Genomic DNA, 11,655 nt, shown 5'->3' with positions numbered 1-11,655 from the left:
ACACACCCACATCCCCTTATGAGAGCATGATTGCAATTAATGTATTTTTCACCTGGTGATACTGGTGCTCCATAGACATGTCAGCTGGGCCAGAGAACCTTCCTTCCCCTGGCTCAGGAAGATGATGTCCTTCCTTCCTCCCCATGGCCCTCATCCTGTGAATCCCATGCATCCTACAGAGCAGGGGGGGGGGGGGGGGGGGGGGCTGATTACAAAGAGACCGCCTGACTGCAGCAATAGGTTGTCCTGACTAAACCTCACTGTCACGGAAATTCCAGATGCTACCAGAATAAGGGGTTCCGTCCACATTTGCCAGCTCTAATATGAAATCTGTCAGAGCCCAAATTAATGAGTTCCAAATTCCTTACATCATGATAACAGGTTAAGACTGGTCAATTAATTACAGAAATCCTTCCCGATTCATTGTGCGGCAGAGGCCCAAATTGTATCTTACATTACTGGGTGACACAAGACCTTTGGGCTTCTGTTGTTTCACCATTTGGGTGGAGGCTGCCTGGCACGGCAAAATGTTAAATGTCACACGTTAAATTTGCACTTTTCTGTAATTGCTTTTGTTAAAAACAATTTTTAAAATTCATTGTTGGTGTACAGTACAGAGACTAAGAGGAGTCTGGCTGAATGGAGAGAGATGCACCCAGGCACGTGAGTGCCCACTCTTGGCCTTGGGCATCTAGCCCTCTATCCCAGTGTCTCTCTTTGAGAAGACAGGAACATTTGGTCCTGTGCTAATTGGATCCTGGCCTACCTCACTAGAAACAAATCCACTCTACGAAAAACCTGGGTTCACCCACAAGATAAATAAAGAGGAGATGATTCATTTTACAAGAGGATGTTTCATTTTACAAAAGCATTCCAATAAAAACTTCATTAGCTAACTAGCTCCCACTGGACTCAGGATGGTGCAATTTACAAAAACATGATTTGTACATGTTTTCATTTGTGTGCACGTGAATGTACGCCTTTGTGTTGAAAAGGGGTGTGTGCGGCTGCTGATCTATTAGCAATTTGTGGGCAGCTGTGGCTAAAAACAACTCCCCATTGGTCAGCCCTTCCACCACAGATGTTCCTAAAAATCTGGAATTAGAGGGATCAAAGATCGCAGACTGAAAACTGCAAGCGACCTTTGGGGTACCTATTAGTCAGTCAACCAATAAGTATTTATTCATAAGAAATATAAATATGTTAGCTAGTATTATTAATACGTCTAAGAACTCACAATGCTATAGCACAACCATACAGCACTTTTACAGGTGAGGAAACTGGAGCAAACAGAGGCTGGGTGACTTGGCCAGGGTCGCACAGCTAGTATCTGAGGCTCAGTTTGAACTCAGGTTAAAGTCGAAGTTCAGTGCCATATTCACTGGGTCTCAGAGTTCCCCAGATTAGCAACTATATATAATTTATAGCCTTGGCCAATGAAACATCAAATGGTATACTGGTGATCACAACGTTAGTATGTGTCAGAAATCACACTTGAACAAATACATACATGCATACACACACACATATATTTATTATGGTGTGTATATATATATATGTGTGTGTGTGTGTGTATACACAGAGACATATACCATAAATACCAGATGTGCTATATACGTGGTATGTGTATATATGTATAGCTTATAGACATACTATGTACCTATGGTTTACTCACTACAACCCGGAAGGATAGATAACACTAATATTATCAATGTCCCCATTTTGCAGATGACAAAACCAAGTTCATGGAAGTCAAATAAGCTTTGCCCATGGTAACAGATCTCAGGTGGTGAAACGCTTTGGCTTTATAAAATTGAACAAATCACTTCTCTGGCCTTCTTCAGTTCTGAAGTTAGGAATTGCACATTATTTATGATAACAATACTCTGTGTGTGTGTGTGTGTGTGCCCACGCTTGATCTTGCAAGCCAGCCTTGGATTCAGGAAGACCTGGGTTCAAGTCTCTCACCCCCCATTTAAGTACATGTTGCCATGTGACCCAGGCCCTCACTGAACCTTTCAAGTGTCTCAGATAATTTCCTAAAACTGTGAAGTTATCTGGTGCTATCTTCATTGGTACAGGAAGTTTCCTCACTGGAGTTCCATTTATCCACAAAATCACAGGTCCTGACCAAAAAAACAAAAACCAACTCAACATGTAGTACATACTTTATAAGCGCAGACAGATAGGATGGTGTAGTGGTCTCCAAATTATTTTGGTTGCACACTTCTATCAAAAACTTTTAGATACACACCTCTAATATAAGTGTATTTACTTGTTTTAAATTACGTACTTGTGCTGTTGTACTAATGGTTATGAACATTATAAAAATGTACACAAAAAAAGACATTAGAAAAGGATAACATGATGATGAAAAATATTTGATCCTGGGGCACTAGGGATCCATGAGAGTTTATAGAAGCACCGAGGTGATGTGCTCAGACCTATATTTTGTGAAAGCCATGTTGGCAGCTATGTGAAGGTCATGAATTGTAGTTGTCAAGGTGACTGATGGGGAGGCTGTTAGAACAATCTAGGTGAGAGGGAATGAGGGCCAGAACTATGAGGGGGGCTGTGTTCGTGGAGACCACCGTGCAGAACCTCAGTACAGCCTGCCATCGTTTGTCTGGCTCTGAGCCCCCATCAGAGGACTACGAATTAGACCTGAAATGCTAGTCTGTATCTGGGATCCCAGGTTCTGAAGGATGACATGAGTTCCCTAAACACGGGTGGGACCTCTACATATGTGTGCATTGTGTTCTGATGTGCAGATCGATAATGAAATGGAAACACACCAATACATGGAATTGAAAAATGGCTGGGGCTAGAATTGGGCCCCAATCCCTGGATTTCTTGCCCCCCCCCCCCCATAGCAGTCATCCCTGGGAGGAGCCGGGCGCTGGCCTCCCGCCGCCGCGCCCCTCTCGCAAGCGCCCCCAGACGGCCGCCAGTCCCAAAGCTACATTGTAGCCAAGTACAAAGGAGCCTTCCGGGGAAGGCTTTCCCTGGGCGGGATCTGCGGGGTCCCTGAGATAAAGCAGCTACAGCCCCGCTCCCTCTGGGAAGCCAAAAAGCTAAGTGAACGCAGTTCTAGGTCTCATCAACACCGAGATATTTCTGGAAGGTGATCCGCCAGCGGACCCCCAGCCGGGGGTGATCTTCGCCTTCCGTAGCAGCCCCCGCGGGAGCTCCAAAGGAAAGGCGGGGTCCCTGGGAAGGCCTGCGCGGGTGGGCGGGCCTTTGTACTGGCCTGCGCGTAGAGTGGGCACCCCTAGGAAAGCGGTGGGTTTCCGGCCCCAGAATTAAGGCCTTGGACTCCCAGGCCTGACCCTCGGGGGCAAGGTATTCGTGAAAGTCGGGGCCTGCCTCCCTCCCCTCCCCTGACACGGCCCCGAGCTGCCCGCCCGGCGCCCGCGAAACAAAGAGTTTCTGCGGAACCAGGCTGGGGCACCCACCCACCGGACTGGAACACACACACACACACACACACACACACACACACACACATACACACACATACACACACACACACACATACACAGGCTGGGGCACCCCCCCCGGGCCGGAACACACACATACACACACACACACACACACACACACACACACACACACAGGCTGGGGCACCCCCCCCCCCCGGGCCGGAACACACACATACACATACACACACACACATACACAGGCTGGGGCACCCCCCCCCCGGGCCGGAACACACACATACACATATACACATACACACACGCGCACACACGCACACACAAAGGCGTGCCATTGTAGCCCCAGACCCAGAGAGACAAAAGCGTGTGCACATGCGCACGCCCGCAGTCACAAACAGAACCGCACCAACGCGCGCACGCACACACAGACCTACAAACATGGAAGCCGCCTACGAGAAAGGCTTGTGCACAGTCATCCACCTACATAATTACCGACACACGGGCGTGCAGGCACGGGTGCACGGGCACAGCTACCCACGCCCACCTCCGCAGACACGCAGGGGCACATAAGCACGCACTGACCGGCGGAGACGCAATAATGTTTTCCAGCCACACAGTGCCCCTTCTTTACTGAATACATGGGGCTCCCACCACAAAATGTGGAGCCAGGTGGGGGCCCCCTCCCTCGCTCCCACTGATGCACAGGAAGGAATGGGTGATCATTAAAATCCTTGACCACTGCTTTCCACCCCTGATAGGACTGGAAGAAGGGGAGGAAGGAGAAGCATCCCAAGCCACAGCCGCCACCACCCCCTTCCCGGGTTCTAAGCCGAGTTCTAAAGGGTTTAATCCTGGACAAGGGGGCTCGCCAGGCCTGGGTTTTTAAGCAATAGGGGTTCAGGGTCCGCACTCAGTGCCTGTGCAGTAAATTGCTGTCTTTTTGTGAACGTGGTTGTTCACACTCCTCCTCCTCCCCCTCCCCTTTTTGTTGCGGTTGCTATGGGTTACCAGGGCGGTTGCCATGGGTTACCGGACCAAGGCCGGCTGCCTGGTTACCTGACAAACAGTCCCAGCAGCCCGAGCCTGCTGGAGACTGTGCATACTGCAAACCAAAGCTGGGGAGGAGGGGAGGAACGCGCGTGTGCGGGGCAAAGAGAGAAACACGCAGAGAGCGCGTGAGCGTGTGCGCAGGCCACTGAGACAGAACCCCGCACGCAGTCAGTGTGTGTTTGCAGCTGCAGGAAAACTACTGCAAGTGGGTGGGGGGGGAGCTATAAAGAAGGCCCGGAGGTAAGAAGCTAGCCAGAAGCGCTGTTTGAGGTGCTGCCCGGCCTCCGGCTGCTGCAGAGTCAGGGGCCGTGGCGAGGGGGACCAAGGAGGGAGGAGGGGAGTTGCCTCTCGGGTGTCCAGACACAAGAGTGTAAATGCACGGGTAAATGGGGCTTCGTCCTGGATTTGTTTGGTTTTTTTTCCTTTTTCTGATATAGACCATGGTTCAAAAGGCATAGAAATTTTGCAGAAAAAGGAAAGGGTCATGGACCGGCAGAGCTTAAACTGCTAAATGTCCAGTGAGTGCACTTGTCAGGACGATGAGGGAGGAAAGTTTCCTGCAAGAAAAGGAAGGTCAATAGTAGGGTGTGACTTAAGGGGACAATGGTGCCGGAGGGACCCAGAATTGTAAACACTGGCTTTTTTTTAAAGGCAGCATTTGTTACCTTGTTTACATATTTTTCAAATTCTCACCTCCACCATACAAACTGTAATCATTAATGATGAGAGGTTTTTTTTTGAAGGGGGAGTCATTGGAGGGACGGCGGTGCTTTGTCAAGTGGTCGTTAAAAACTTTAATTCCAGGAAGCACTGGTTTGGATTTTTTTTTTCATCTAAAAACTTTCTTCTAGCCCTTCTACACAATAAAACCAGCAAACCACAATTTTTTTTTTCCTGGAAAAAAATATTTCCACCCATGACCCGGGTGAGAAGGGTATATTTTGTTCAAAATGTTGCAACAAAGTAACTTGAGATGTTAAGGATGTTGACTTAGAAAGAATAAGGAACAGGGGACTTGAAAGGAGATATGGGAGGGGGATTCATTTTTGTCTTAAATATTTAAAGGCCTATCTTGCATACCATTTTGGCTCAAGGGCTGAAACTGTCCTTGTGGCTTGATGATGGTGCATCTTCAGGGAGCTAAAGAGGATTATTTCAAAATAAAACTAAAATGATTGTTGAGTATACTTCCAGAATTGGGACTAAATTCATCTTTTTTATTTATAAGAACTGCTGAGGAAATCTGCTGCATTTCCTTTCCAAAAGTATGCTTGTATTTATGCAATAAAATGTGAATTAGTCTTGGAAAAAACTGCCATACTGGCAAAACCTTTCTCAATGGACATTGCTTATAAATGCTTGTGAGCTTAAAAATACCAAGCTACTTCCTTGTAGCATTTTCCTTTTAGTAGCAATTTTAAAAGCATAACATTTTAAAGAAGAATATTAATTACTATCCTAAATGTTGAACTTTTGAATAACATAACAGATTTTTGAATTTAGTGGTGGAAACCTTTAAGTTCCAAATAAACCAATTAAAAGGAAGGGTAGTAGGAAAGTATCACCTTTTTTACAAAAATCCCAACTATCTAAGTTAATAATAGCTAGCCACCTACTACTCCCAGCAAACCACAAAACATTTTCCAGTATTTGACATTTGCCTTTTTTTATATTTATTTTTTAAATAAAAAATTTTTAAAATAAAAATCACTGAATGGCATTTATTCTCCATAAGTTACCGCAAGAGTTTTTGTCTCCATGGAAAGGTTTATATGGAATTGATCCAGGTGAGTAAGAATGCCAACAAAGATATCAACAAACCAGGAAAATGGGGGAGGTGGGGAGCATAGAGGTTAAGTTCAACAAAACTGCTATGTTAGATCCAAATTCATGAGAGTGACAGGAAATAACTTATTTAGTCGACCTGTGTTTGGAAATCAAAACAACTGAACCAAAAATACTATCCTCAAACTTTAACTGTAAAATAACCAACTGGGAAAACTAAATTCAATTTGCTAATGTTCTTTAGGTAATTTGAAAAAACAATAAAAACAAAGATCTCAATGAAAAAAATGAATGATTTTTTTTTCTCAGAAATAAACCAAACAGACCAGACTAAATTTCTTCATATTTAATTTAGAAACAAAAATCCACTTTATCTTACGGAACAAATTACAAGGTAGACATTTTGATATTTATGTTATGATCTAAAAATAACATTAAAATTTATGGCTGATCACATTTTCTAAAAAATATTCCAAAAGTGAAATAGTGATTGTAAATTCAAATATGTATTGCTAAGAAAAATAAATAAATAAATCTAATCGCTAGATGGCAAGCCACCCCCTCCTCTTACCCCCATTCCGTTACCAAGGTGATTAGAAAAGCTCTTAAATCTTGGGGTTTTTTTCCCCTGTTTTCAATTAATGGCTCTCCCATGATGCAGTAACAGGCCTCACATACTAAATCAAGATCCTAAGCAAAATCTAATAAGAATTTAGACCAAACAAGAAAGCAAGACAGCAAAATTAAGAGAATAATTCTTGTCTTACATTTTTTGTTTTGTGCTGTACTTTCAGTATAATCCTTTGACCTCCATTAGGAGTTTATTAATAATAGAATGACAAAAATACTCCCTAAATTAACTGCCTTTTTCTCAAGCATCTTCCACCAACCTCCAGGAGGAAAAGCCAAGAGAAGCAACAAGTTATTTTCATTTCTTTGTAAATATCTTCCTGTCAGTTTCTCAGAATGGAAACTGATTACTTTGTCCAACTGGACAAGGAAGAAATTTGGATAATTATCTTATTAAAGTGCTATGTCAACAGAAAGTTATCTAAGGACATATTTTACTAGACTGCAACATTTCTCAAGTGTAGCCTTAAAGGGGGTAAGGGAATCAATACTTTTTTTTAATGCATAATCAATTAGTTAATCTTATTTCCTAAATTAGCAGAATACTTTTTGGTAAACATTGCCTTTAGTCTTGTTTTTAAGACCTGTCTTTCCACTTAGTGAAGAAATTAGTAACAACCCCTAGAGATACTGAAGAATTTCAAGTGAAGAAATGACACATTTTAAAAGAAAAATTAATCCCTGCCAAATGCAAGACAAAAACAACGGCTGAGGATCCCTAAATCTGAGGCATGAGTTGATCCTTGTTTATGAAGATATTTTGCTAAGTCTGAAGAGATGTTAGTTGCCCTATTTATTTGAATTTGCACTCTTGGGTAAAAAGTATTTTAATATTGCTCTATGTTCCTAACCTGTGTATTCCATCTGGATGCACGATAAACAGCAGGCTAGAAAGCTGAGCGGCCCTAGCTAGTACTGAGTCAGCCACACACTCACACTAACAGCTCAGTTTTTACCCTGTATAGGGGATGGCGCCACATAATATCAGCAAATCTTGCTGATCCACTGCAATGGGGTATGGTCCTTGCTAGAGTATGACCTGCAAAAGCCTATGACAGGTTTCAAAAGTCTATTTAAATTGACATGTTAGTGTAGGGGAAATGCAATATCCTGGTTTTAAACTGTTTATGTAGCAAGTGGGTTTTCTAATTGAACAAAACCAATGGTTTTACATAGCACACACAAGTTGAAATTCACATCCATATATTAACGTAAATTATTTCCTTTCGGAGCAGGAGCTAATTTATCAATCATTCTATCCTGAAAATTCAGTTATTAGTCATTTTACTGACTCATAGCCAAGAGAGTTTTCCTTCCTCTCTGCCTTAACCAAAATAAGACAATATAAAACCCTGAACTGGGAACCATTAATGAACTTTAAAAAAAAGGGGGGTGGGGGAGCAATAGCTTTGAGAACACACCACTAATCATGTCTCCCTGACAAAGTGCTTTATGTAGGGAGGTACTATTGTGAACCAACTCTGTCTTTATGACATGGGCATAATTTCCTATTACTAAGATAGTAACATAAAAATTATTTTTCAGGATTCTTGAAGAGCTGGGGTTGTTTTACATCCATGTGGACTGCTGTCTTTACAACTGTGATCAAGCTCGGAGGATGAACTGCAAAAAAAAAAAAAGAGAGAGAGAAAAATAATAAAAAGAGGAAATTGGTTTTCACAACACACTCAAAGGCTGAGTAACAGAGGAGAACTTTAATTATCTCCAGTCACAAAGAGAGACAGGAAATTTGGACTTTTAATTAGCCATTTGGAGTGCAGTTGGATATTTTTTTAGCTAGATAATTTAAACGCGAATAATTCAAGTCTGACTAAATGAAATTCACATAATCAGAATGCAGATAATTGAATTTCTACTGCATTCATTAATTCAGTGTGGAGGTGTGTGTGAAGACTTCTATGATGCGCTGTCACAGCTCAATAAAATCTCAGTCAATTAATTTTTTCATTATCTTAGTATTACATCAACAAAAAAGTGGAGTGTGTGTGTGTGTGTGTGTCTGTACACAAATATGTGGAATGTAAATACACATACACATATATGAAAAACAAATGTAACGAAGTACCTTTCTGAGCCATACTCTATAGAATTGTCTTTTTTTTCCCCTTCATCATCTTCTTTAGGGAAACGTCTGTTTGATGAAGCAAACTTATGAATTGCTTCAGTAACAGAATATCTTGTCTGTCCAGAAACACAGGCCTCGATATCTTCAGAACTTAAGTGACTCTGTAAGAAGAGGTGAAGTCTGCTGTCTGAGAGCAAAAGGGCATTTTGTAGGATCCTATTTAAAAATACAGACACACATAAGAATGAGAGACTGAAATGGATGATTGTGTGGCCTGAAGAAGAAAATCATTTTTTAAAATATCATAAGAAAGACCATATCACTTAGACCTACAATTAAGGTAGATACCTACTGAGGTGATGTTAGCATATATTAATTTTTATTAAATTATTTGGAATTTTAGGTGAGTAAGAACATGAAGCTAATAGAGAAGGACATCTGTTATAAGAATAACTCCAAGGGCACTTCTGCAATTTACCCATCTGCTACAGCTGTGCAGAGCAGTTACAGAAATATTTTGCTTATATTATCATATAAATTTATTTTCCTTTAAAGAAGTTTTTAAATGGCTAACCACTAGCTCAGCTCAGTGATCTTTACTGGTTAGACTGTACTGAAAACATCTAGTTTCTCAAGGACACTTAGTTTAAAACAAACATACGTGAATAATAGGATGCTTTAAATTTAGACATGTTTACAAATTTGCTTTAACATATAAGATAAATGTATATATTTAGATATAGACAAAGTCTGGCTTAAGATTTTTTTAATAACTCCAAATTTGAATTTCTCCCATATCTTTACCTGCATCAGGATATGAGTTGTTAGAATCAGCAACCTAATTTAAGGATTATTTCTTTTCATTAAACATGCGGCTAGAATCTGAGGCACCTAGGAGGTCTGTCAAGTTAAACCTTTTACGTTACAGAAAGATTTGTCCAAAGATTCTAAATTTTGTATCAGAATTATGTTTGAGGAGGATTACTACACACATACTAAATTCCAGCCGATGAGTAACCATAGTTGTATCATAATGGGGGACCCTCTGTTTGGGAAACACACTTCCTCTGATTTGACAATTCATGTAAACCTAAACGCAAGCCTTTTACACAAGCCCGGGAAGGTAAGGGTTTGATCTTTGATGCATTGTTCAATGATAGGTGAATTTCCTGTAACTGACATAAGACAGAGCCCGAAACTCCAAATTAAGTGGCCAGAATTAGTGCTGTCCAAAATCCAAGGAGAGTCTTGTGGAATTACAGAACTTTAAAGTCAGCTTTATGAAATACAGATTTCTTCCCCATCAAACAAAACTGATCTGATTTTTTCTGTTTTGGGAGACCTGACTACATGAGGAGTGTGCATATGGGGTTTATTTTTATCTCCTTAAAAATCTAGAGTTATCAATATAATGAAAAGACTCCATTTATTTAGACTCATGTTCATGAGATAGATAGATAGATTGATAGATAGATAGATAGATAGATAGATAGATAGATAGATGATAGATAGACAGATAGACAGACAGATAGAGAGGGCTACATAAAGCTCAAAATGAGATAGCCCGGATCAAATGAGATTATCATTGTTAAGCATTTAACATTGTGCCTGGCACAATAGTAAGCCCTATGTAAATGCTAGCTAATATGCCTAGACATTTGTACATGTGTATTACATACATAAATATATTTTTTTCTTTTGAAGATGAATTTTGAGCCTCTGCATGCTGTGAGGAATTGGCATTTGCTTATGTCTGCATGTATGTTCATATCTGTATGTATCAATGTGAGTGTTTAAATGTATATATGGTAACATGTACACATGTGAATGTGTATGTGTGCATGTATGTAGATTGTGTGGCCATGTATACAGATGTATGAAACTCCAAGTTTAGAGAGTGTGGTAACACAGATAGACTAAAAGGAGCATGTGTACCCAGACACGTACATATGCGTGTGTATGTGTGCCAATGCGTCTACTCCTATCCTAGTACCTAGCACATTAACATATTCTGTATGTATGTGTACACATGTACACAATGTATTTTTTAATACTGTGCTTCGCTACGTGCTTGTATCTTTGAAAGACATGGCATGTACATTTAGATTTATTTGAACACGTGTGAACATGCTAAGCAAAGATACTGCATCAAATAAAAAAATCACACACACACACACACACACACTCCTCTACAAACAAAATAGACCCAGGTTCCCTTTTCTAGCCCAGGTCCCAAAAGAATTTCTAAGCAGCACAAGTTTGGGGCCACCCAAAGGAAACTAAAGGGATGATACTTTTTAAATGTGACATTTCCAAGTCAGAGGTGTAACTCATCCCTCCTTGCCACGGCATTATAGGGTCACCATGGCTCTCCTACCCAATCTGCCCCCACCCAAAAAACAAACAAAAACAACAAAAAACATCTGATGTGCTCATTCCATGATAAAACGGCACACAGCACCCGATACCAGCCTCAGAAAGCAGCGTGTTTTCTGCATTTTCAAACTGCTCTCATGCACTCAATATTTCCAATGAGGAGGAGGTCGGCAAGGACCCCGCCCATCTCAATAAACTTTTCCGGACTGGGCGAGGGGGGATGGCCACGGATGGGGGGAGGGTGGTAGGGGGCACAGTTTCACCCCCAGCTTCCTGCCCCTTACCTCCAGC

General features: G+C 41.6%; 1 protein-coding gene and 1 long non-coding RNA gene across 10 annotated transcripts in view; one reads left to right on the top strand and one right to left on the bottom strand.

Moving 5' to 3' along the window:
* Positions 1-3,004: 3,004 nt before the first annotated feature.
* On the top strand, positions 3,005-8,862 carry LOC140532473 (uncharacterized). The gene is made up of 2 exons (XR_011976529.1): positions 3,005-4,727; positions 8,448-8,862. It is a non-coding gene; the product is annotated as an uncharacterized lncRNA (long non-coding RNA).
* SNX10 (sorting nexin 10) overlaps positions 6,604-11,655 on the bottom strand; it is a 62,594-nt gene continuing 57,542 nt past the window's right edge. For all 9 annotated transcript variants that reach the window (XM_072650977.1, XM_072650975.1, XM_072650976.1 and 6 more), the window contains 2 exons: positions 8,989-9,204; positions 6,604-8,525 (listed from right to left, as the gene is read on the bottom strand). In XM_072650977.1, coding sequence (XP_072507078.1) covers positions 8,444-8,525; positions 8,989-9,204 — 298 coding nt within the window. In that variant the 3' untranslated portion in view covers positions 6,604-8,443. The remainder of the gene's footprint in view (positions 8,526-8,988; positions 9,205-11,655) is intronic.

The sequence above is a fragment of the Notamacropus eugenii genome, chromosome 3, assembly GCF_028372415.1.
Source record: "Notamacropus eugenii isolate mMacEug1 chromosome 3, mMacEug1.pri_v2, whole genome shotgun sequence".
Lineage (NCBI taxonomy): Eukaryota > Metazoa > Chordata > Mammalia > Diprotodontia > Macropodidae > Notamacropus > Notamacropus eugenii.
Note: the sequence above shows the minus strand (reverse complement) of the source record. Positions and strands in the feature narration are given on the sequence as shown.